The sequence below is a fragment of the Emydura macquarii genome, unplaced genomic scaffold (assembly GCF_026122565.2).
Source record: "Emydura macquarii macquarii isolate MOO-44397 ecotype Brisbane River unplaced genomic scaffold, CSIRO-AGI_Emac_v2 contig_1253, whole genome shotgun sequence".
Lineage (NCBI taxonomy): Eukaryota > Metazoa > Chordata > Testudines > Chelidae > Emydura > Emydura macquarii.
Genome location: NW_027131390.1, coordinates 82,969,286 through 82,995,912, shown reverse-complemented (window position 1 = coordinate 82,995,912; position 26,627 = coordinate 82,969,286). Strand labels below are relative to the sequence as shown.

General features: G+C 42.2%; 1 protein-coding gene and 1 long non-coding RNA gene across 2 annotated transcripts in view; one reads left to right on the top strand and one right to left on the bottom strand.

Moving 5' to 3' along the window:
• The window catches only part of LOC137154186 (uncharacterized), a 28,326-nt gene extending 22,457 nt beyond the window's left edge, over positions 1–5,869 (bottom strand). Inside the window, exon 1 of the long non-coding RNA XR_010920131.1 lies at positions 5,691–5,869. This is a non-coding gene — a long non-coding RNA (uncharacterized lncRNA). The remainder of the gene's footprint in view (positions 1–5,690) is intronic.
• A 4,338-nt stretch (positions 5,870–10,207) lies between these two features.
• UPP2 (uridine phosphorylase 2) overlaps positions 10,208–26,627 on the top strand; it is a 28,289-nt gene continuing 11,869 nt past the window's right edge. The window contains exons 1-5 of the mRNA XM_067549419.1: positions 10,208–10,837; positions 14,998–15,070; positions 15,312–15,601; positions 17,463–17,580; positions 24,828–24,986. Of these exons, the coding sequence (XP_067405520.1) occupies positions 15,576–15,601; positions 17,463–17,580; positions 24,828–24,986 (303 nt within the window). The 5' untranslated portion in view covers positions 10,208–10,837; positions 14,998–15,070; positions 15,312–15,575. The remainder of the gene's footprint in view (positions 10,838–14,997; positions 15,071–15,311; positions 15,602–17,462; positions 17,581–24,827; positions 24,987–26,627) is intronic.

Genomic DNA, 26,627 nt, shown 5'->3' with positions numbered 1-26,627 from the left:
TGGGATGTGAACATCACATGTGAACTAAAATACTATCAAGTGACTGAACAACTTAGCTCTTCTCAAGAAAGAACCTGCAAGGAACTTCAGCATGGCTGGATTAAGGGGAAGATATATGGAAGGCAAGTTTAACTAAGTAATTCTGTGATTAAGATGAATAGGCCTCTCTCAATGAGGAGCTCAGCAGCAGATCAGTTTCCAGGCCTATAAGGAATTCCTCACCGATGAAGGATCAAAGAGGCCACAGAAGAAAATGGCTCCCATCTGCTGATGTTTGGAAAGTGGAAATCCAGATGTGCAAATAAGATGGAACTGGCACTCAAATTTCATTGCCTGGAGTCAGTACGGTAGACACAGAAGTGGAACAATCTACAGGCATGATGCAGATTATGTTCACTGAGCCCCAACAGGGTGCTATCTACTCTAGAGAAACAGTTGTCAGAGCTGGTAGATAAACTGGAATGAAAAGAGAATTCTCAAGAAAGATCAGGGGGAGGGAGAATGAGTTCTGCAGCACTGACCAGCATTGAAGAATCTCCATGAGGGAGCTGGCTTACTTTAAACATGGTGATCTAGTGCATGGGGCTCTGGATTGTAGAATTATGACCTGAGGCATGGTGAAAGCACAGCTGTCTGATACAGGATGAGACGAGCAATGCTAGGCATGGATAAGGACTGTTCACTTATAAGTCAGCCAAGTGCAATGGTAAAGCAAGGCCTTTAGCCACTCTCATGACTCTAATCCATAGTATATTTTTCATGCACACTCAAGCCGCATTTCCCTTCCACTCCGACCCCTTCCCTCTTTCTGCTCAAGATATTGCTAACATCTTTAAAGCAAAAATTGCCAGGGTTCAGCTGGAGCTCTCAACCCACTCTTCCTTCCCTCCCACCCTGGCCCTTGATTTGTCCTTTACTCATATCTGCCACGGAGTTCATTAATCTTATGTCTTCTTCAAACCCCTTGCTTTGACAACTTTACCCCATCTCATCCATCCCCTACCCTCCCTGTCTTAGCACATATCTTTTTGACCATCTAATATCTCCTCAAGGATATCCCACCCCTTCCTTGAACTAATGGTGGCAAAATTGAACTTCTCATCTTTCCCCATAGAAACGTATGGCTGAAAAGGACCTTGAGAGATCATTATTTGTATTCTAGTAGTATCCGAATGTATTAGGCATTGTACAGACACAAACATCATAAAAGTCCCTGCCCCAGGAGGCTTACAGCCTCAGAGGTTGATCTTATCAGTTCACTTTGCACTGCCAGAGCAAACCTTGAAGCTCCTTTAAAGGTGGAGACTAGGATTCCCTCAGCTCTCCGCCAGCCACTCCTGACCTTGATGTCAGTGCACTGAGGCTCCTTGGCTTGTGACAGGGGCTGTGGGGGGGAGGGTAGAGCTGCAGTGCAATGTGTTCTGCTGATCCCTAGCCAACAGAACTGTCCTTTGGGGACCATTCCTGCTGATGTCCATTCTAACTTGGTCTGAGGGCCAGTTTGGAACCTGGTTGGCTCAGGAACAAGGGATGGATATCAAGAAGTTGCTTAGAGTCCCTTTTACTCCTCCCTCTAGCACACGCTCCAATGAGCTTAAATCATAGATTTAGGATGTAGGCAAAGAGCTATTTAACAGCCTGATCCTGAGTGGTACTGAGCACCTGCAACAGTTACTATTCTTCTTCAATGTGAATTACAGGTGATCTGCACCTCAGAGGACCGGAGCCAAGGCATGCTGAAGGAGCTGGTCATTTAACACAGACAAGAACAAACAATGTTATAGTGGATGGGAATTTAGCCAAGCCCTCAATAACCTAGCACTCTACTTTTGTCAGTTCATATGGGCCCAGTGTTGGTGGCTTGTTTATTAAGTTGTTGTAATTCTCTCACCCTTTGTAAACAAGTAGCCCCTATTCCATCCAACTAAGAGAGTACGTGCAAACTCACCCGTGGACTTGTGCTTCTACAAACAACAATAGTCCTCTACAACTGTCCTGATAGCTACCAATTACAAAACACTTCTGTGTTGTGACTCTCCGTGTGGTATTGCCAGGTCACCAGGTTAGCCCAGTGATCTCTGTTGCACTGTATATGCTGTAACTAACATTCTAAGTACATTTTGTAAATGCAATGGAGCAGTGCAAAACGCAGCTCGCAGGAATGCAGTGTGAAATTTAATATGATTTAGGCCTCATTTTCCCTCCTTTAACGAGCTTGCTTTTGTTCTTTCTTTTCATTTTAATTTCCAGTCTGTATGAAGGATCTCTGAATTTGGACACAATCCCCCCAAAATAACATTTACTATTTAAACTGATATTCCTGGAGGGGTTAGGAAAGGAAGTTGTCTAGAAAGCATACAGATTTGGCAATAGTTACATGCGTATAACTAAAATAAAACCCCAGATTATGTATGTGGTTAAAACCAATAGTAGAACAAATTTTGCTGGCTTCAGATGAAAGAAAACCCAAACTGCCCTTTTGTTACTTCTAGGAGGATCTTTAAAAATTGAATTGTCGAGGTAGAGAAGGGTGTTAGATTTGGTAACACAGAAGTGAAGCCCTTCATTTATGTGTAGAACAGGTATAACACAGGTAGAAGCAATACAAGCTTTTTCAAGAAACCAGTATAACTCAGACTGGCCTTCAAGATTGTATTTCCCATACATAAGTCTGTTACAAATTAATGATAATCAGCAAAATGTAGCACATGCAAATACTCTCAGATGAGTGAGTCCTGAGATAACTCCTCTGGGATGACAGGTTCCTTCAGACACCATGTCTATTCTTATCCTTGACCTCTGCAGAGGCCAAAGGTGCCATTTGTTATGGGCTTATTTGACAGACATCTATAAAACTGGTCAAAGACAACCACTCCATTTCACATGGGTCACCAAATTGTAATGAATGTGTTCGTGATGATCATAGAAAGGTAGGGCTGGAAGGGACCTTGAGAGGTAATCTAGTCCATCCCCCTGTGCTGAGGCAGGATCAAGTAAACCTAGACCATCCCTGACAGGTGTTTATCCAACCTGTTCTTAAAAATCCCCAATGATAGGGATACTCCAGTGCTTAACTATCCTTATAGTTAGAAAGTTTTTCCTAATATTCAACCTAACTCTCCCTTGCTGCAGATTAAGCCAATTATTTTTTGTCCTCTGTAAAGTGTGTGACCATCCCACCCTTTCCATCTGGGAGGGAGGCCAAACCCCTTCACTACGGTATCTCTATGAACTTTGATGCCCAAAGGAAAATTAGCATTTGCAGGGCAATCAGACAGTCTATAGCCCCAGGCCCTCACGCAGGGTGGGGCAGCAAAGCAGTCTATAGCCCCAGCCCCTCAGGCAGGGTGGGGTGAGCAAACAGGCTATAGCCCAGGGAGGCTGCACAGGCCAGGGTGAGGCTGTCACCCCAGGGTGAGAATGGAAACGGGGGAGAGGGACATGCGCCCTCTCAACACCACCGGTCCCAGTCCACTGCCCTTACAGCGGTAGAGCATTCCGCCAATGGATAAGTGGGGCTTCAGCCGAAACTCGCTGACACAGTTTCCAGCCACAACACAACCAGACTATCGTCTCCTACCCCATTCCCTGGAGTACCTGTCACTCAGGGTTGTCATCGGTCTCCTCAGGGTAAACCACCAGTGGCAACCTGAACAGACCTTCAGCGTTGCAGGTAGCAGACAGCTACTCCAGGTCGCAGGAGGCAGGCAGCTCTTCCAGGTCCTCTGGGACCCAGGCAGTAGACAGTTTCGGCAGCTCCTTAGTGGTGCAGAGGTTGGGCTTGAGCCCCAGCAGTGGGGAAGGGATGTCCTTCTCCCCTGGCAGCTCAGCTCAACTGAGCAGTTGGGCTCTCTCCCCCTTTATACGTCCTGTCTTGTCACTCTGCTCCCAGCAGAGCAGGCATAGTTGTTCTGGTTCTGCCCACCAGGGGGTGTGTAAGGTGTCCTCCTTGTCCATCTCAGGGGGCGGCCACGCCCCCTCACTATATCCTCCCTTCAGATTGATCATTGTCCTCTTTATAACAGCCCTTAATGTATTTGAAGACTGTTATCAGGTCTCCCTCAGTCTTCTTTTCTCAAGATTTAACATGCCCGGTGTTTTTTAACCTTAACATTTCCCTCTACTGGACAGAATAATAACAGCTCAACTGTCACATGTCCTTCATAGCTAACAACTGAAAGAGCCTCCTTTTGCTCAAGTGGTGGGGGCCTGTAATTTTGGAACAGGAAGTCTTGCCCCTATGTAAGGCATGGCTGCAAGCCCAGGACAACCAGGAAGTTCTAGGTGGTCACAGATTAATTACAATATATTTGAAGTTACAAACACAGGTTATGTCTACACTGCAATTGTAGCACATGTGGGCATCCCCGGACTAGCTCTCACTGAACTAACTCACTAAAAATAGCAGTGAAGTCACAGCAGCCCAGACTAGCCACTCAAGTACAAGTTTGCCCAATATCCTGGATACATACTCCGGGGGACTAGCCTATGCCACTTCCAATGCTGCTGCAGCTTCACTGCTGTTGTCATTCAATCTTGCGTGATCACAGTTAGTTTGGACATCTCTATATGTGCTGAAATCATACCTCCTGACTGCTGTGTAGACATATGCACAGTGACAACATCCCGGGTGTGAGCAAGTACAACTCATTCATTTCAATAGAGTTATGCCCACTTGTGCCAAAACTGAACTGGACCACAGCGACTGTTCCTGTTATGAATGAACAGAAGTGGTAACTGACGATCCTGCAACCACTACAGCTTGTGATCTTTCATTTCAAGTTTGGCGGTTTTCAATATATACTCATTGCTACCAGAAACTAGAGTAAAAGCTCATACTAGAACAGTGTTTCCCAAAGTAAAAGGTGTACTGAAGGAGATGGGGGCATGAAGGACTAGCTAGAGGAGGGCAGACAGACCTTTAAATTGTTCTCCTGAGTCTCAGCTTTCATAAAAAAGATTCTAGATATACTGATTGGGAAGAAAACTTTCCAAACATGAAGTGAGTCTGACCTGTGCAGAGAGGCTACCTGAGTTTGCATAGAGCCTAAAATAATAACTCTGAACTACCCCTTTCATTTAAATGCCAATGAAGATAGTAAACAGTGTTAGCATATAATGTATTTCAAACTGTATAAGAAAGGAGAGGAAGTATATTATGAAGTTCTATCTCCAACATTTCGAAAAGGTTGAAGGCTGAGGAGAAAGCACCCAGGACTAGCTGAGGGGTGCAGAAAACGTAGCAATCAAGATGTGTAGGCCTTTAATAATACACAGTGGGGCTGCAGGGTGGGGGAGTAGGGGTAGGCCTTTAACAAATACATAGTGGTAATGAGAGGGTAGAGTGATCAGAAAGCAAGTGTGAAAAATTGGGATGGGGTGGGAGGGTAATAGGCAATGGGGGTAATAAGACAAAGCCCCAAATATCAGCACTGTCCCTATAAAATTGGGACATCTGGTCACCCTAGCGGGGATAGGTGTTTAAACAATACATAGCAGGGATGTGGAAAGTGGTTTTTAACAGCAAAAGTTGGAAATGCAGGGGCTGTCAGTAGGCCTTTAACAATACATCGGGGTGATGCAGAAGGGGTAAGGGAGTAGGCCCCTAACAATACACAGTGGGGATGAGGGGGTTGATTCTATTTTTGAAGATTTGGAACATTAATGAGTAGGTTTAGTGACAGTTTCACCTCAGGGAAAGATGTGTCTTGACAAGCTCCTAATTCTTTGCATGTCTCTAAGGATTAGTGGCATCTCGTTCTTTCCTGCAGCATTTTACTTGCTTCTCACACAACCTGGATCAAATTTATGCAAGTTATAAAACAAAGCAGTGCACAGACGCAAATCAAACACTTGATAAAAATCTACATTCTGCCATCCTGTTAGCTATTCTGGGTCTGTATTTTAAACAAATAGATTTTTTTTAAAAGCAGCTTACCGTTAGCAAACAGCCTTATTTCTTCTAGGTCAAAAGCATCCCGAGTGCTTTTACTCTGTTTTCGTGACTAATGCTAGAAATCATTACTAGAAGAATATAAGAGGTATTACCTACAAGGTATATTAATATCAGCCTTGCACTAATGAAGCACAACTGTTAATTTAAAATCTGACAACAACTCACTCATGTGAGCATAGGCTTGCGTATGCCATTGTAAATACAATGAAAGAGTGTGTTCCTCCTATGAATACAAGCGTTCTGTTTCTTCGCAGCACAAGGGACCTTCAGCCTCGAAGAACTCACAGTAGGCTGTCTGTCCTCATTCACTGTACCGGGACCTATTCTGCAAATGTAATATCTTGCTTAGCAGTTTCAAACAGTGAGGCAGTTTTAGAATATTGCAGCAGAAGTATCACAAGACAAAAATCAGCAATGGTCTGGAGTTCAGACTTGTCCAAAACAGATGATTGCTGATTGGACAGACTATGGTGGGTGGAATCTTTTTCTTCTGTACAAAGGTTGATGTGCAACTAACTTTATTTTAAAAGGGCATTTAATATGAATTAAGGAGTTGGATGGATCCAAGGACAGTAGCACTCCAAAGCCCTATGTTGCTGAGTTTGTCTCGATAACACCTATAATTATATATGCATTTCTGCTGTATATTTCATTTTGTTTTATTTCATCTTTCACCACAAACGGTTAAGACTCTACTGACTGGAATGCAGTAAATCTGAGGTTTATTCCTAGCTCTACCACAAGCCCCATGTGTGGGCCAAGGCTCCCCATGCCTCATTTTCCTACCCTCCTGCCCCTCCCCAATGTGTAAAAAAAAAGGATAAAATACTGTCCTACTAAAGTCCACAGAGCCCCCCCAGAAAGTTCTATCTATAACTGTATTGGACAGCTGTACAATAAGCTACTTAAGAAAACAGTTACTGGGTTTAACTTGAGGCTGCACTTAAAGCTGTTCAAAAGAAGAATGGCCCTGAAAAAGCATCATGATTTGTCTGTCTCTGGAACAAAGCAGACACAAGGAATCCTTATCACAGCCAGAGTCAGGCCCAGATAGTAGTGTATGTTTGTGTAAAAGCAGACTCCATTATTTCCCATCTAGATGCTAAAAAAAAAATGTGTGTGTGACTCTCTCTGTGTGTATTGCTGCTCCTTGGCCTGGGCAGCTGACCAATATTCAGGGCCTTGTTAGAAGGAAAATTGATCTGAGTCAGGGTTTTTTTTTAGTGCTGTCCTGTTTATTTACAAAGAATGTACTCAAAGTCCTGTTTTCCTGAACATAATTGGAACGAACGACAACAGAGAGCTTCCTTGCTCACAGTTTTCAAACTGCCTATCCAGCCACTCCTGTGCCCCAGAGTTCACTCTCGGGGCCACCCTCACAGCTGCTTCTCTGACTTTCTGCTTATTCCATTCTACTCTTATTCTACATAGGACAGGTTCTTATACTGCACTCACCACTGTAGTATGTGACACACACAGCTCCGACCCGTCAGTGCCCCATCCACTGCACTTCAATTAGTCCCCAGGGAAACATCTCTTGTTCTCCATGAATTAGTTCTTGCCCTGGCCTTCCATCGTGAGCCAGCACTTTTTGTGGCAGTTTTGTTTGTTTCATCTATTTTATGCCATAAAGGATCTTAATTGAGTCTTCCATTTATCCTAAATTAAGGGTGGCTAGGATGCCCATCAGCTTTAACGATGTCTGTGATTGCCCATAGATCAAACACATGCTTGCTGTCAGCCATTAACACCTTCCAGCATGACAATATCTATAAATTAACCTGCCCTTCTTAACTCAGGAATTAAGAGATGCCTCCATTGGTGTACATCTGATCTGCACATCCAGTCCTGCATAGGATCTGAATTGCAGATCTTCTGGGAAAAACATTTGAGGTGGCCTCTTTAACCCCAGCACAACTTCAGGAACTACTTTCTGACCAAATGCAGGTGCAGTCAAAACCTTGTTCCTCTACAGGCTCTGCTTACAAGCAAATACCCTCCAAAGGTTGCCTTGAATTTTTGGCACATGTAAGCATATATGTTATGTAGCTCCAATAATGGTTACATTACTTCTTTATCTGTCTGAGGTAGGAAAGTATCCCCCTTTACAGACAGAGATTGTAGCAGGGTTTAATTGATTGACATTATTGCCACACAGAGTCAGTGACAGAGCTAGGAACAGAATTTAGGTTCCCGATTCCAGTTTTGAATACTAAACCATGCTTATTCTGCCAAAGCAAGTATGTGTTGTGGCAGAATAACCACAGAACTACCAGGCACTGTAAGAGCTGCTGCTGCTACTGGATCTGCCTTTTTGGTAGCCCACCACAGAGCATATGTCAGTCGGCTTTAATGCAGTATAATTTAAAAAATGCTCAGCAAAACGTTTCAATACTTGGGGGTGGGCTTAAAAAAAACAAGCAGAAAAAAAGTGTAGGAGACTGTAATCACTACATCTGATTACAAAGGAGTATTGACGTATCATCAATGATTTTAAACAACATTTCCTTTGACAGCCTGACAATCTGTGGCCCCAGAAGCACAAACAGCTCATCAGTATACAAACCATGAGGCAAGAGACTCTGAAACTGTCCAACAAATCATGTTTTATAGACAATGCAGCAGTGTTTCCATTTTTAGATAAGGCAACAGTGGTTTGAAGACAAGAGCTCCCCTCCCCTCTTCCTTTCCTAAGGGGTGCTACAGTGCCTGTAGTTTAACTGCCATTAGACTGCGTTTGCGGTTGGAAACGGGTAAAATGACAGTGCTCACTAGCAGCCATAGCAAGTTCATGCTAAGTATTTTACAACTGTTGTGAAAATGCAGTGCTTCCCTCAAAGAGGCCCCATCCACTTGCCTTTGGCAGCAAGGGGATCCTCTTCGGGACAGTAGTCCTCAGGCTTTAAGCAGAGAGATGGAACTGCTGGAGCCATCTGGGGGTCTGGTACCAGGTTAAATTCACAGTGCTTCCCTCTGGGGAAATAGTGAGTGCAGGCCACTGTCTTCCATGACACTGTACAGAGAAAGCCAGAGTAATCCACTTATATTAATGGGGGCTGTGTGTATGGTGGGAGGCCAACAAAACAAAAACAGCCAACATACACAGTTCTAATACAGATGGCACTTTTCATCCCTAGATCCCAAAATGCTTTACAAAGGTGGGCAGTATCATTATCTACAGATGGGGAAACCAAGGTTCATAGAGGGAAAGTGACTTGTCCAAGGTCACCCAGCAAACCAGTGGCAGAACTAGGAATTGAATCCCAGGAAGTGCACTATGCACTAGACCACACTGCCTCCTGGCAATCAGATAGTAAGGCTGAGCAGCCTAAGGGAATTAGGCACCCAACATCCACTGAATTTCAGTGGGAGCTAGGCATGTGATTTTCTTGGTCTCTCAAGAAAATCCCAGCATAAAACCACAGGAGGCAAGTAATCCACCCTAACTGGCTTTATCTAAGCTAACTCTTAAAACAACAACTGTGATAAATAGAATAATGTAAAAACCCACCCACACCCCACCTCTTCCCTCCAAACCCCCCCAGAGTGGATTGCCCTAATATAAAGGCAAACTCTCAATGCATTGTCTTCACTAAGGCTGCAGAGTGTTCATTTCAAATAGCTCAGTTTTAAGTAGCCAGGCGTTGGCTGACTTTGCAGCTTGGCAGCTCATTGCGAACAGGGAAGGGACTTCAGTGACAGGGTAGGGGAGAGGGGGCACAAAGCAGCAAGAGTGGACACCTCTCAGGAAGACTGTCTTCAGGTAAGAGTGAGCCTATAGCCTTCTCTATACTGTCAGGCACCACAAGAGAAGGCTGCAAAACTAGTCATTTGTCCCAGTTATAATTTTTTGAATTGTAATGCTAGTTGGAAAGGTTAAAAAAATGTGACAGTGGGGTTTCATCTCTGCTGTCTCTCAGTGATTTCTGTAAATGTAACACATCTGATACAAGCAGAGATTGCTGTTTCTACCCACTAGTCCTGCTAACACACCTAGGCTCTGACACCCAGCTGCATTCCTTCCAACTGATGCACCATCACTGGTAATAAGTCTTCAGCGGACTAAATTATTCCCCTTGCAATAGCTGTGCAAACCCACTGACTTAAGTGCATTTGCACACATGTAACCAATTGGAACACAGTAAACAATTCCATTCGACATACAAGAAGGTTTAGAATCCAGCTCACTCCCCCACAGCTGCGTTGCCTCTGCAAAGCTAAAAAAGCAGGAAAAAATATTTTAGTCACTGAACATAGGACTCTGAATAACACACCAGGAACAGGTCTGTTGAGTGAGATGAACCCCATTGCAGTTTGACAAACAAAAACACTCCAAAGGAAGAGAGCAACCCCATTTGGCAATCTTGTACTGTGATCTCATCTCCAGTAAAATCTTTACAGCTGCTATTTGCAAGTAATTCTTACTACTGAATTCCCTCTATCAAGTAATGTTAATTAGGCAAAACTGTCAAGATTTTAAAGGCAATCACTGTATTAAATGCAAAGTGTCTGAAACATTTATAGCTTTGTTTTGAGAAGTGTTGATTGACTTCTGCAATTTCAGACAGGGGGAGAAAGATGCACATAGACTCCTCAGGGAATGTTTTTTAAATTCCTGAAAGTGCAAACTGGTGCATTCCAAAGGCAAAAATCTTGACCTTCATGAGTATTTTAGAGGCTCAGGAGTAAGTCATCAGAGGGAAGGATATTTTAGCAGTATCCAGAGAGGGAAGAGCTCCATCACATGAAGAGAAATCAACCCAACCCCATCATGATATGACTATCTTGATAATTTGGGGGCTGGAACTTTAGCGAGGAGTTATGACAAGCTCCCGCCAGTGCATCACTGGTTCCATTCCCAGTGCTGCCAGCCTACGGAGGGTAAGTCATGTAACCTATGTCTTTCTGTAGTATTGGCTCTTAATGCTTACTCGCCTTTGTAAAATGCTTTGAGATTGTTGGATGAAAAATGCTGGAAAGACAAAGAATCTTTATAATATGAAGATGATGCATTTCTCACCAAAATGTATTCAAGATCTCACTGGGGTAAAGCAGTGTGTATTCCAGTTCAGTGCTAACTATGTTCCAAGCCTGCAACATATTGCAGTGGGGAACAGCTCCGTATCCTATTTCCTATAACCCAAGCTATCCTGTCCCCAGCACACATTTCCAGTAAAATAAAGGACTGAATAAAACATGGTGACACTAGCTGTTAAAACTAAAGTGATCTTTTGGGGACCATTCTGTATAAAATAAGATTCCAAGGGGGTGGATAGGCCCACATGGACAAGGAAGGGGCCAGAGAGGCCCAGGTGGTTACCCCAGCCTTTCAGCCCTGTCTATCATGCATGATAGGAAGGAGGCTCATAAAAGGGAGGGATCTGCTGTCACTGGGGGAAAGGAAAAGGATTGGGATTGCCCTAAAAAGCAGACTGCAGGGGCAGCTCCTGAAGCTGTGGCAGGAACTCCTAGGCAGGAAACCTTCACCTGACCCTGAAGAGAGTACAGTGAAGTGAGTCAGACAGGCTGAACCTGCCTCAGGGACCCAGCCAGAGTGATTTCCCCAAACCCATTGCACTGGGGCTAGAACTGTCAACCCTCTAGGATTGTCCCTGGAGTCTCCAGGAATTAAAGATTAACGTTTAATTAAGATTATGTCACGAGATGAAGCCTCCAGGAATACGTCCAACCAAAACTGGCAACCCTAGCTGCGACTGGCTCGTTGGCAGCACTCTGACTCACCCCCACCCCCTTTACTTGGGCCACGGGACGGAGTATCCCTGAATTCATGAGGGTTTGAGACTTTCATTTTGATTCCCCACCCAGAGAAATTTAAGGAGGCCCACAAAGGGCAGAACTCCCTACCCTGCAAAGAGTGGGGAAGAGGGGCCCATGTTGTGACCACCCAATGTAGCTAACTGGACGTGGTCAGATTCCCACACCCCCAAGGGAGGAGCCACCAAGAATTCTGTTACTCCATGATTTAAAAAAAGAAAAGGTCTGAACACAGGGTCTGAGGCTCTGTTTTAGCTGCCATGCTACAGATATGCTTTGCTTATCATCTAAAAAAGGGACTGCTAAGTCAAAGTTCACCAAACACACAGCCAAGAGCAGAATTCTGCTCTAAAACCATTTCCCCTTGTCTGTTTTCTTTCTTACAACCCAGTTCAGTCCAACCCATGCCTGGTCTAGACACCCTGGAAGTCTACCTCCGGCTACAGCAGCCTCACTAACAGATGTTCTCCACTCCAAGGCAGGGCTTTATATGAAACATATACCCTGGAGATCAATGTTCTCAAGCTTCCACAGGATTCTTAATAGATTATCTGAACTCAGTCTATAAGATTAACATGTTATTAGGCTACTTTTCTTCATACATGTTGTTCCATAATTACTCAAACTATTTAGTATTTTTTACTTCATATAGGCTAGGAAAATAAAACATGAGCTGTGTATGAGAACTAGCCTCAGATGAATGAGGGAGGTATACTCAAAACAAACCATTGTGGCTTAGATTTTATTACTTACAAAAATCATGCCACATGTAATGTGTTTTTAACAGGGTTAATGGTTTGTCTGAATGGCCAACTATTTACATAGTATTTTGATTTTTTTTTTCAAGAGCAAGTTAACGAACTGAACTGTTGTACAAGAATAAACCACCCCACACAAAATGCTAAAGGCCCCCTGAAATGAAAAAGTCTTTAAACCCACTTTAAAAGAGACCAATGTCCTGGTTAATTATCAGATCAAAAGGAAAGGGCATTCCACAGCATTGGGAGGAGAGAAAGGTAGGCATATAGTAGCCTTCCTGGCTGTACCAATCCCAGGAGCCAAAAGCCTTGTTCCCTTTGGCCACAGCCAGAGTGATAACACAGAAGGAAACAGAAACTCAGAAAGAACCACGGGACCCTGCCCAGCTAAGTGAGGTCTTAATAGCTAGACAAAATAGCTAGACAAAATATTCAACGAATACTGAATACGAATACTGAAGTTGTGGCCAAACAATCAAAGCACAGATGTAAACCCAGTACCATGTGCTGAAAGAGCTGCTGGTGGTGGATCTGCTTTCTTGGTGATCCACCACAGAGCACATTGCAGTTAGTTTTGCTTACTCAGGTGGCTCTAATATGGATCAGATGAGGATTTGCAATTTTAGGCCTTTATTGGAACCAAGCCTCAAACTGTGTTAGGGACTCAGTCTTGCAACAATCACTCACATGAGATGTCTCAGTAAAGGAACGGAATTAGAGTAAGGGTGGCAGAATCAGGCCTTAGACTGTAAGCTCTTTGGAGCAGGGGCTGTCTTTTTGTTCTATATTTGTACAGCAACTAGCACAGAGGAGATGTGGTCCATGACTAGGGTTATTAGGTGCTGGCACAATACAAATAAATAATAATAAATACGTTTTCTAGTCTCTGAATTCAACCACTTGAATCTGGCCAGTTCCACAGACAGAGGACCTAATAATAGAAAATTCTTTTTTCCATTGCCCCAGAAATTATATTTGTGGCCCAGTTCTAGCACCAGGAGACAAGTAGGAGTATAAAAAGCAAGTGAACAACTGTTGAGGATCTTATTAAGTAAAGAAATCTCAAAATCAATTGTTAAAGTAGCAGGAACTATGAAGATTTATTTTAGCGTATGGTATTATCCTGAGACAGCCTAGTGCCACTAATAAGATTTAGAACAATAGTAGATTTCTACATTCCAATCCTTCCTATCCCCCATCTTTTTCATTAGACAGAATCTATACTTCCTAGGGAGTGAAGTGAGTTTATCCAGAATTTCCCTACTGAGTTCAATTAAACTATAAAAGATCCAATGAAGTGTATGCTAATTTCATACCAGATTTCTATTTTACATTGGCATGAACAAAATTCAGAACACAGCCCAGATATTAAATTACTTACTTGAACACTGTTGTGTCCCAACCCACAGAGCTCCTTAAATCAAAGCAGTGAGACACAACTAGGCTTTGTCAAACATGTCTTCACTGCATGAGAATTCATACACCACTTCCACTGTCCTTTTCCAGCATGCACTAGCTCAGTGTAAAACCTAAGGTAGAGTCTCTGGGAGCAATCTCTTCTTTCATTGTGCCAAAGCCCTGATTTAGAATCCAAAGTGGCAGTGCCCAGATAATAAGAAATCAGCCTCTATCTCTATGAATGACTTAGATGATGACAACAACAAAACTAGAGAAGAATTTTGAAGGAGGAGGAGGAATAAAAATAAGTAGTGCCAAAGGAGCTGTTTGAAATGTTCATAGTCCAGTCTGAAACCTCTGCTTTGCTTTGGGCTTTTGTTATAAATTTGAAACCCAGAGCAGATTTATCAAAAGGTTTACTCTCTGTTGATAAACCATTTAAGAAAACATGGAGTGATTTATTATTGTGTTTAATGAAATAATGAGAAAGTAATGATTTCATAATACAACCAATTTTGAAAATTTGGGTTGATTTGCACATGGAAACAAAGGAGTCATCATGAGTTAAAATCAAATCTGATGCTTGGCATTAGACCAGGGCAGGGACCTGATTTTTTCTTTCCCAGAGAGTGCTGGGAATTGAAATTTTTTTCGAGTTCCAAAACAGACATAAGAAAAAAAATTCAAAATTTCCCATGAAACAAAATTCTGAAAACAGTTTCATTTTGGGTTGATCAAAACCTTTTGTTCTGTTTTCAACTTTTATTTTATGTTATATAATAGGAAATTAAGGAATTTAAACAAAAAGTCATTTTGAAACGGAAAATCAAAATGTCCCATTACAATTTTTTCTTTCTAAACAGACTTTCTTCAGAATTGATGGATTCCTGATAAATGCTTTGCTTTTGACAAATGGGCATCTCCAGTTGAAATACATTCCAATGAAACATTTCTGACCAGCTCTAGTTTGCACAAATCCTTGTGATCCAAAACCATCAAGGTCCTCCTGGCTCTGGCTGTCACATGTACCTTACATGCATTTTCAGCAGAACCCAATGGAGCTATGAAAATAGGCAGACAATTTGCATTCTCTACCTCTTTTGTTTTCAGAATGTACATGTGCCACATGAGTCGCATGCTGGGATGACTGCCAAGTGTGAGAATCAGGGACCCTGATCAAAGAGTAAGTGAATCAACAGTAGGAGGTTAACTAGCCCTGGCCCTTCTGTTCCCTTAGCATAATGACAAGAAGTAAATTAAAATTAGAAATGACACTCCTTCAGAAATAGCCAATCTGAGGCCTTAGCATAATAATGGGAGGTGAAGTAAGATTAGAAGTGACACTCCTTCAAAAATAGCCAATCTGAATCTTGTAATGCTGATCTGATGATGACCTGCTGAAACAAATAGCAATGCATCCACAGGAAGAAGAATATTTTGCGTCTGATGGGTTGAATAGAAAACATAAGAGAAAAAGTTCCTTTGTTGTTCTTGGAAATAACACCAAATTAAAAGAGTGAAAAGTATTTAATTCAGTGCCAAGCTGCTTCAAATATTCACATTAGATCCTATAAATTAGCAGCTGAAGCAACAGAAGATTGTTATCCTTACCTTGTGTCAACCAAGGAGTGGTTTTCTGAAAGTGGGAAGTCATAACATCCCTTTTAGCTGACTCCAGTAAATCCATTATGACTGAAAGGAAAGGTTATGCTGGGTAAGTAACTGAGTGGGTTTTGCATTTGTTTTAATAAGATAGGCGTTTTCTAGGCTTTGTTTTAGCTTTTATTTTGAACGTTGAACTACACTGCTGTTTAATCCTCTTGTATTTATTATGCAATTAGAAAAGGAAAGCAAATTGAAACCCACTGTTTTATCAATTTCACTTTAATTTAAATGCCATTTAATGCACAGTGATTTATCAAGATGTTGGGACAACATGAAAATCACAACTTTTATTAAGATTTCAGAAAACTCCTGTATATAAGATAATCTAGAGTCAGTGCCTAATTGCATTATTTATCCTTCAATTCTGGGAGAACTGTATTAAAGTAAGAGTTAAGGTTCTTCCCCTTGCTAAGGTTAATGGGAAATATTGACTTTTCTGCTGAACTTTGTGGAGATAGCTTAAATACTTTGTAACTGTTTCTAATGACTGTGTAATAGCTGCAAAAAATGGTTAATATTACATAAAACATTTCAAGAGACATGCCTTTGGCAAGACCTAGAACGGTAAGACTTTCCCTAAACATTACAGCCAGTGACTGCAGTGGTAATACTAGAAGTGTGGGAATGCTGGATCCAGCTACTGAAATAGTTTCTAACAGGAGCTTGAGATAGCCAGCTGCTTAGAACTCATGAAGGGACCAGCAACAAAGCCTTGGCAGCATACTATAGGCAGATGCTGGCACTGCAGCCAATTCAGAATTAAATAAAAGGGCCAGTGGAGTTAGTGGGGAAGAAGTTGGATATGAATCCCAAATCCAGCTGGCTGTCTGGAAGGACCAACCCGGGAAACAATTTATTTGGAACAGATGCAGTATGCAAGCACTTTAATACTGAATGCAATAGAACAGCTTTGCTTCCTATCCTCCCTTTGTTTTCCTACCTAAACTGAGCCATTAGCTCTTTCCTTGTTGCTCCTGTATTTCCTGAGGTTCTTCCTGAGGAGCTTTTCTCAGTTCTGACAGAATGGGTTTTTCCAAATCTTCTAACTCTGCCTTTCCTTTTGTTTTCTTTTTGTTTGTCTCCCTCTCTCACTCCCTCTTTTGTGTCCTCATAGGTTTTCCTTCTTGTTCTGTCTTCCTCCTCTGTAGTCAGTCTGTCCTGCACTTACACCTCTCCACTCTCTGTATGGTTTGTCCCCTTTTTCTTTACTTCCATCACCACTGATAAACTATTGTCTTTCTTTCCTTATTTATTTCTTCACTCTAATTCCCCACAAAACTGTATCCCTCCCCACACTTTCTCCTCAGACACCATCTGTTCCTTCCCCTACAATTTGCTTTCCCTGCAGACTCTATCCTCTTCTTCCTCCTCTAGCTTTGCATTATTTTGTAAAGGAGCCTACACAGCCCACTCCATTCCTACAGAGGTAACAGTTTGCTGCTGAGACACAATAATCTTTCTGATGGACTCTTTTGCAGTCACCCCACTCTACACCTCACAGTTGGTAGTACCAGATCCCACTTTCCTTGTTCGATATCAGTGGCAGAAATCAGAGGCTCTCTAGTACAATCCTTTTTCTCACTTGCCAGTTTCAGTCATATGACCCATAGCAGAGGTGCAATTACATGAAAAAAGTTCAGGAAAGGAGTGAGTGTGAAGTGCTCGAGTCTTGCAGCTGCATGGGGGGGGGCACCTACAGAATACTAAAAACTGAATAGGAAGAGGACAAGTTGTCACCCTCCCCAGTGGTTGGGCCTGTGAGACCCATAGCCCTGATGTCATGAGCATAATATTATAACAATGTAAACTAAGTTACCATGCAAACACTCAGATACTGTCTCTTGTGTCATGAATTCCCTTCTTTCTTTGATCTGACTTAGTCTATAAAACCTCTCAAAACTTTTTTTCAGAAATGGGCTTGTTCATGTTAAAAACCCTCATTTGGATTCAATGGATGAAGATATTCTTTATCACTTTAATTTAGGAACTAAAACACACAACCTACCAGTGATGTTTGGTGACATAAAGGTAAACAAAAAATGTAAAGGTTACAACTTCTCTAAATACAAATAATTTTATTCGTACTCATCTTTCTTCAAACATCTCTTACTGTTCCCTTTATATCTAGCATCTTCTTAGGTCTGTCTAGGAAGCTGAGTTAAACTTCCCACAGGCAAAGGCCATTCTGTGAAGCAACTTACTAAAACTATGCTGCAGCGACCGCAGTGGAAATTACCCTTCTTTTCTCAATAAACTATGTAGACTCAAAAACTAAACCTATCACAGACATCATGGGGTAAATTCTTCCCTGGGGGAGTTTCACTGACTGGAGAACTGAGAGAGTACATCAACTTCAGGGGATGAATTTGGTTCATCGTGTCTGTCATAGCTGTCATTTCCAAGTCTATGCATTTTATTATTGAGGAAAGAAGGATGAACCTCAGCAGCATAGATTCTAAAATACTTCAAAGAATGCCTTTGGCCTCAATTTCTTAAGGAATTTCTACTTATCCTCATAGCCAAAGGTAAGGTGTTATACGGAGATGTATATATGCAAAGATTCTTTCAGCCTCAAACCTGTGAAGTTCTGCGGTTCATCACATGGTCAGAAACCCAGACAAAAAGTTTTCTTCAATAAAATACATCTCGGTAAAACCTAGTTTCAAATCATAGAGCTGGAAGGGACCTCAAGAGGTCATCTAGTCCAGTCCCCTGCACTCATGGCAGGACTAAGTAATATCTAGACCATCCCTGACAGGTGTTTGTCTAACCTGCTCTTAAAAATCTCCCATGATGAAGATTCCACAATCTCCTTAGGCAATTTATTCCAGTGATTAACCACCCTGACGATTGGGAAGTTTTTCCTAATGTCCAACCTAAACCTCCCTTGCTGCAGTTTAAGCCCATTGCTTCTTGTCCTGTCCTCAAAGGTTAAGAAGAACAATTTTTCTCCCTTCTCCTTGTAACAACCTTTTATGGACATGAAAGCTGTTATCATGTCCCCTCTCAGTCTTCTCTTCTCCAAGCTAAACAAACCCAGCTCTTTCAGTCTTGCCCCATAGGTCATGTTTTCTAGACCTTTAATCATTTTTGTTGCTCTTCTTTGGACTTTCTCCAATTTGTCCACATCTTTCCTGAAATGTGGCACCCAGAACTGGATATAATAATCCAGTTGAGGCCTAATCAGCCCAGAGTAGAGCGGAAGAATTACTACTTATGTCTTACAATACTCCTGCTAATACATCCCAGAATTATGTTTGCTTTTTTTGCAACAGCCTTACACTGTTGACTCATATTTAGCTTGTGGTGCACTATGATCCCCAGATCCCTTTTCGCAGTACTCCTTCCTAGGCAGTCATTTCCCATTTTGTACATGCCATGACATCAGTGGAGTTATACAGGGGAGGGATATTTGGCCTGAAGTATCTGGCCATCATCTACTTGAGACAAGGTACATAAGACTTCATGTTTCTGATTGAGATCTGAAGTCAAAATACATTGTCTCATGATTACAGTTCTTTTCTGTTTATTGACTAAGAGCTTGTCTACACAGGGTGAACGGGAAGAGGCTAAGGGGTAGCTTTTCGCTAAGCGTCAGGTAACGCACTATACACAAGCCACAGTAATAGCATGCATACAGGATAACGTGTCCTCTGTCAATGCACATCATTGTGTACACACGGTGACAGTTTGCTGTAAACTGAGCGTGTAGCATTCCCATGCCTCTTGGCTTGCTGCTGAGCGGTGTGCATTCTGGGATTTTTCTTGCTGTGCATTGTAGGATGCATAGCAGAAGTCAAGCTAGTTCACATTTTTTTTAAAAAGCCATGATTCAACTGTCTTTGCCCCGTACTTCCTTTACAGGCAGGTTTCTGCCACTTTTGAATTGCTGCCAGCCAGCATGGACCTGACAACTCTCTCACTGCTGTGCTGGCAACCTCAAATGTGTAGAGGCTGTGTGGGCTGTATTTCAGCATTCAAAGCTGGATGAAATCGACTTGGGACTTTGCCTGCCATACCACTGAGTAGATGATATGGCAGCGGCAGCAGCTCCTCTAGCAACAAGAGCATCTCCAGCAGTGGTGGAACTAGGATGCAAATGAGGAAGAAGAGGAAGACACCGACCAACTGGTAGTAGAGGACTGGTTCCTGAAGCAGCTTCACAGCATGCAGTGTGGTCTCTGGGCTCAGAAAACCAGTATAGATTGGTGGGAAAGGATTGTTCCGCAGACCTAGGACGACCAGCAATGATGAGAGAATTTCAGGATGGGGGAGCCAACTTTTTGTGACACATGTGCTGAACTAATCCAGGCGCTAGAGCGGTAATAGACCAACATGCAGTGCCCGTTACCTGTAGACAAGTAGATTGCAAGTCGCCGCTGCTAGCTGGCCACCCATAAATACTACTGGTCTATGGCAAACCAATTCAGCATGGGGAGATCAGTTTTGGGGGCCATTGTCAGATGTGTGATGCCATGGAAGAGGTACTATTGCACGGGTTATAACACTTGATAATCCTCAGGGGGTTATTGATGGTTTTACATGCATGGGATTCCCAAATTGTATTGGGCAACTGATGGGACTCATGTGCCTCTTATTTGCCCCTCATCAGGGCTCAAGGGTATTTCTCCATGGTGCTCCAAGGGCTTGTCAACCATTTTGGCAGGGTTACAGACATAAATGCAGGATGAAATAGAAGGGTCGACGATTCAAGGATATTTTGGAATTCAGCTCTGTTTACATTAATACAGAAAGGACTGCTTGCCCCTGGGAACAATATGGACATCAGTGGTGTGGATATTGCACCTGGGAGACCTGCTCACCATCTGCTTCCCTAGTTATTAAAGCCATTCACAGGCCACTTGGACAGAAACAAGGAACTAACTGTTTAACTACCTCCGCAGTAGCTGCAGAATAACAGTGGAGTGTGCATTTGGTTGTTTGAAAGGGAGGTGGCGCTGTTTGCAAAATAGGTTGGAAGCAGCAGAAAAAAACATTGCCTGCCGCCCTAAGAGTAACATGTGCCGCAATAGGGCATTTTGGCTTTATATTGCCTCCAGGAGTTGCCTCTATATTCCCCCTGTCTGTTTCCATACTGTCTTTGACTAAAGTAATGCTTTCCCTGGAAATTGCCACATTGCCCTTTGTTACTGCAACCATCTCCCCAGAAAACTCCTTGTCAGTTTTGCTTTCAGTTCTTAGATACTGCCTCCATTTTTCAGAGTTTTGAGGACTCTGTATTGATGTCCATGAACATTTCCTCAGGAGTTTTCCCTTTTTTCCCCTTCAGGTTTGTTCTGCTCTTGATAAGGGCCCTGCCCTTGAGAGTCTGTCCAGTGCAGATGCCATAGCAGTTGGGGGTATTAAAACAAATTGTTCACATCCTAGGGAGGCTGTGATCGCTTTTTTTAATATACATTTCTGCCTTTACCTCTCTGAGATTCTTCCCAGTCTTGGGGGAACTTTGGAGATGGTAAGTAGTGTTTGCACTGGGATTTTTGTCTGTGCAGTACATCTGAGTGGCTCTGCCATTGTTTCTTAGAGGGTGGGGTAGGGTTGGGAATTAAGTTCCCTGTCTAGTTTTGCAATTTTGCTGTGCCTTGGAAGTGCTTATATGGTGTCAAAGGGGTTAGCAGGTTGAATCTGGAGGTGAGCTGTATAGTAATCCCTTTTCCATCTTTTTTAGGCTGTCCTGACTCTGGCTGAGGTTATGTTGAGGCAGGTAACTAGGAGGCAGAGAATGTCCTTATTGAAAAAGGCAAAAGGCAGACTAATGAGATATGCTGTGAAGTTATTCACCAAGATGGTCCCTCCAGAAGTGCTGCAGGAGTGGAAAGAGTCACTAGCTATACCAGAGGGGTTGGCCATGCAGCTATTCCTCATAATCTCAGAAAAAAACTTGAGCCATTTCTCAGCCTTAGATCTTTATCTCCCCTGCAGACATATTGAAAGTGAAAAGAAAAATAGACATGGTTCTGCAATGATTGCCTGAAGCATTCACGGTTACCAGTCTGTAAGAATGCACGATACAGGGTGCTGTCCTCTTTATATCTTTACAGGCATGCAGTGTCGATGGCCACCTCCTGTAAAGTGAGCACGCTAACCAAACCTCTTTTCCTATAACCACTATCTCAATAAACTTTTGCATTTAGCACAAAAGAAAGTTTTCCTTATTTGATTCTTGTGTGGGAGAGTGTGGGGTAAAGATTGCAACTGCACCGTGCTGCTGGCCACCATTTTGAGGTGGCGAACAGGTTTGGGGTGGGAGAGGCATTCACCAGGCAGGACAGCTGAGGGAAGGGGAAAGGAACATAGGAATATGGGCATGTGTCTTCCATGGCATAGGCCTGAGATTAGTTAGTAGTTAGGGCTTTAGTATGAGACAGAGGCCAGGCCAGGGTAGACACCATTTTGGAAATATTTATAGGGTGGGGGAGGACAATGTTGGCCTAGGGAGGCAGGCAGGAACCATGATCTTATCAATAGCTGTGGTCACAGGGCGCCCAGAACAGAAGTGAGCACAGCAGTACGGGATCACCATCAATTAAAAGTTAAATAGTAAATTATTAAAAAATAATAAAAAAATCTTACAAGCTGAGGTTTCCTCCGTAGGATCAGCCTCAGTCCTGGTCTGGGTTGCTGCCTGGGAATTGAAGTTGGTTGCAGCAGGGCAAGAATTGGGCTCATCTTCTACCCAGCCAGCATCAGGGTCCTGAGCCCTGAACAGATCCTAGCTTTATGGGGAGAGCTCTTCACTGGCCTTCTCATGTTCATACCCCAATGAATCTTGCTGGTCACCATTTGGAGGGAGAAGAGAAAAGGTAGCCAGGATGCTCTACACACTGCCCAGGTTGTGGTCATGTAGTTATGTAAAATCCTGTCCAGTTCCTCAAAAAAATGACAGGTTTCATGTCCCCTGAAGGGTTTTTCCTGTTGTCTCTTAGTATAGGTGCTCATGAGCTGTTTGCTCTTTATCCAACACTGTTGAGTATTCTGGTCATGGCCCCTCACAGATATCTGCCTAGCAATGTCCACAAAAAGGTCTTCATTTTGTTGGCTGGCCACAAGATCTTCCTGCATGAATTTTTCTCTCCAGATGGTGATTAGATTCAGGGTCTCAATGCAGCCAAGTGGCTGCTTGAGGCATGTTGTGGGGCTTCTGGAGTATTATCACAGGTATTGTGATAAACTGGAATCTAGGAGCGAATGGCCAAATCTGGCCCTGTGCCATCTTATAAATGGGGGAGGGGACACAGGTAAACAGACAGGTCAGTAACAGCAGAGTGAAACAGTTGTTGAAGGGCTGTCAAAGTAATTTGCAGCACCATTGCTTATACTCAAACAATAGACAGGATTAACTCGCTTCACAGAAAAGTTAGCTCATTTTGCAAGAGGACTGCAGAGTTCACAATAAATGAGGAGTCAGCACACTACAATGAAGCGTGTTGTGAGTACGCAAGCATTTTCAAAGTGGATTAACTTGAAAAGCTGTGGGTTAAATACCTCATATAGACAAGCCCTAAAATTTCCTAAAGAATGCTTTTGGGGAATTAATGGCGTGCACCTGAAAGTCAGAGCCTAGCAGTAACACTGGCAGTTAAGCCCTTCCCACATCTCTGCCAAACATACCTCATTTCTGACCTGCAACTGTCCCAGACCTCTCTTTTTTCTGAGCACAGTGTAGGAAATTGTGCAATGTTTTACAATGTAAACAAGTATCCACTAGAGACTGTGCTGGTGGTCTGAAACCTAATGTTACTTCTGACCTCAGCAGCCAGATTTGAAATCACGTTGTCAGAGAGGAATGATTAGTTGCATTTTAAATTTAGAGTTAGATTTTTTAAAATATTGTCATTTGTGAAATGTTGTCTCTCTTTTCTCCCTCACACTATTGTCTTTATGTCTCCAGCAATGCTCAGTAATTCTTGATGACACTGTTGATAGAATAAATTAGACGATTAGCTACTCTAACATCTGTTTCTGCTTTGCTGTCTGTAGGAATAGGACCAACTTAAATTCAGCGCATATATTACACTGATGTGTAATTTACTTGGCCAGGAATTAATATTCAAGTATTCACAGCTGTACGGTAGTGAAATCCTATAGTACACCATATGTAATTTTAATGTTATTTCCTATTTTTTTAGAACCTTGAACTAATCTGATCCTCTATAGTCCTTACTAAAAGAAAGAGCCTATTTTGTTCATTCCCATGAGCTATAGTCAGAAACCTAACAAATAACAATAATATTTTGCACTCATATACTCTCACAGCACCTTCCAGATGAAGATCTCAATGCACATTTACAAACATAAGCCTCACAACAGTTCTGCGAGGGAAGTCAGAGTTCTTATTCCCATTTTAGAGGGACAAACTGTGTCACAAAAAGATTAAGTAACTTGCCCAGGAAGTCTGGAAGGAAGCCTGTGGCAACACCAGGACATTTAGACAATATAGTGCTAAGTATCTTAGAAGAGCCCAACATAAATAGGAATAGAATCTGAGTTTCATTCTCTAATCACAAAGCCATCCAAATAAACACTTGATACCTAGTATCAGCAGAAGTCCCGATCCATCAACATGGTTACAACATGAACAATGATTATCTAGGTAGGATCTTGGTCTTATAAATCAGACTGTTAGTTCTCCTAAGACACTGTGTTAGCATATATTTTAAAAAATTGTGCAGTAGATTTGTGATGGGATTGGAATTATAAAACAACACGTTTCTAAAAAGAATTTCCATATAAAAATTGCAAGGCCAGACAATTGAGTCTTCAAGTTGCTTTACTTTTACATCTGCTCCCTTTGGATATATGATTTCACTAAAGCACTGGGGTATGTGTACCCTTGGGGTATGCAGAGGTCTTTCCATGGTTACATCAACTCATCTAGATATTTGCCTCATTTTACAACAGGCTACATAAAAAGTCAGTACAATCTAAAATTTCATACAGACAATGACTTGTTTATACTGTTCTATATACTATACACTGAAATGTAAGTATAATATTTATATTCCTGTTGATTTATTTTATAATTATATGGTAAAAATGAGAAAGTAAGCAATTTTTCAGTAATAGTGTGCTTTGACACTTTCGTATTTTTAAGTCTGATTTTGTAAACAAGTAGTTTTTAAGTGAGGTGAAACTTGGGGTGTGCAAGTAGTCTGGAAAGGTTCAGAGCCACCCACTAGGGTAATTTGATGTAACATTAGAAATGCAGATTGAGTCTTGATCCCTGCTTTAGCTAGAATAGTATATTTTATTTCTAGTTTGCCTGTGTTGGAGGCAGCCCTAACAGAATGAAAGCTTTTGCTCAGCTCATGCACAAAGAACTTGGACTTGAAGGAGATGCGAAAGACATTAAAGATATTTGTGCTGGGACAGATCGGTACTCGATGTACAAGGTTGGACCAGTGCTCTCCATCAGTGTAAGTACTTTATAGTGTATTCATTTTCAGCCCAGCAATAACTGAAGAATTTAACACATCATTTGTATTTCTTTTTTAAATGTTTCATGTGAATTTAGAGCTTCTGAAAGCTGCTGACTTGAGAGCCTTTGACACAGAATAGGTAAAATATGGGGAGCAGCATTGCAAGTATGCTTTATCCCTGACCTAGAGGAACTGCCGCTTGGAATGAGAGGCTAGTTAAGTCCTCATGTCCTTCAGTCCTTAGCCTCTGTGTTGAAACTGCCAACAAGGGTGTCAGTTATGGTGGTAATTTTGTGTGTGGACACCTATCCACTGAAAATTGGATAATCTATCAAGTTAATTTCATGCTGGCCATCAAGCAGCCATCAGATAATAACAACTTCCATACACCATTGACCTGAGCTGGATTCAAACCAGTGACATAGAGATAAAAAGTTCTTCCTATCTCTCAAACCATAAAGTCCCCCACCTCTAACTGATGGAAAAAGTTTTGGGCTCTTCCAAAAAAGCCTAAAAGCAAACACTGTTACATCATCCCCTATTTGCTATTTCTTAGAAATATAGAAATAACAGCATATTCAACATGCCAGCAGGTTGGCAAAATGGTTTAAACATAGTGATTACCATGGCAGATAATTTTCTTCCATCACATATCTTAGTTCTGGTCTAGGCTTAAAACTTAGGTCAACATAGCTATGGTGCTCAGGGGTATGAAAAATCCACACCCCTGAGAGTCCTGGCTATGCCGACCTAACCCCTGGTGTAGATTCAGCTGGGCAGACTGAAGAATGCTTCTATTGACTAAGTTACCTTTGCTCAGGGAGGTGGAATTCCTACAGCAATGGAAAAACCCCTTCTGTCATGATAGTGTGTTTATGCTACGTGGCTATAGTGACATAGCTATGGCACTGTAGCTGTGCCGCTGTAGTACATGTAGACATGGCCTTACTTATTGTCTCAAAGGTTGAGAAGCTGGAAATACCAACAATTCCACTCCCAGTCTCTTTGCATTTCTGTTATTGTCTGCCATCAGAGGATCAAAAAGTGCTAAATAATTAAACTTCTCAATATTTTGTGAGGTAGGCAAGTGTAATTATCCCCATTTTACAGATGGCGAGACCAAGGTACAGAGGTTAAGTGACTTGCACAAGGTCACATCTTCTGCTTTCTAGACGTGGTCTGATTTTCTTGCCTGTGCTTTTAGTTCATAGTTCACTGGCAAATTCTCCCTCTTACCTCAAAACATTTTCAGCTGTTCTCAGTAAAATCAGTCACTCTAAAAAGCTACATTTTAAACTTTAATAAGCCTAGTGAAAATCTTCTATTGTTTGTTCTTTTTCTTCCACCCTCCCTCCCCCTCACTTTCAATACTTGGACTAGAGCACATGCTTATGCATAATTTCCCTTTTCCACACATCTAGTACACATGTAGGACAAAAGATTAATAGGCACAGAGCCTGCTCCTGCTCCCAGGCATGCCAATAGGAGTTTTGCCATGGATTTCAATAGGAGCCAGATCAGGACCAAAAACGATGATTTATTAAAAAAAGATTCTTATGTTTGAGTCATGTTATTTGTCTTGGCATCCTGCCCGTTCAGTTTGCAAGGTCCTTGTGTTACAACAGAGAAAGGACACAT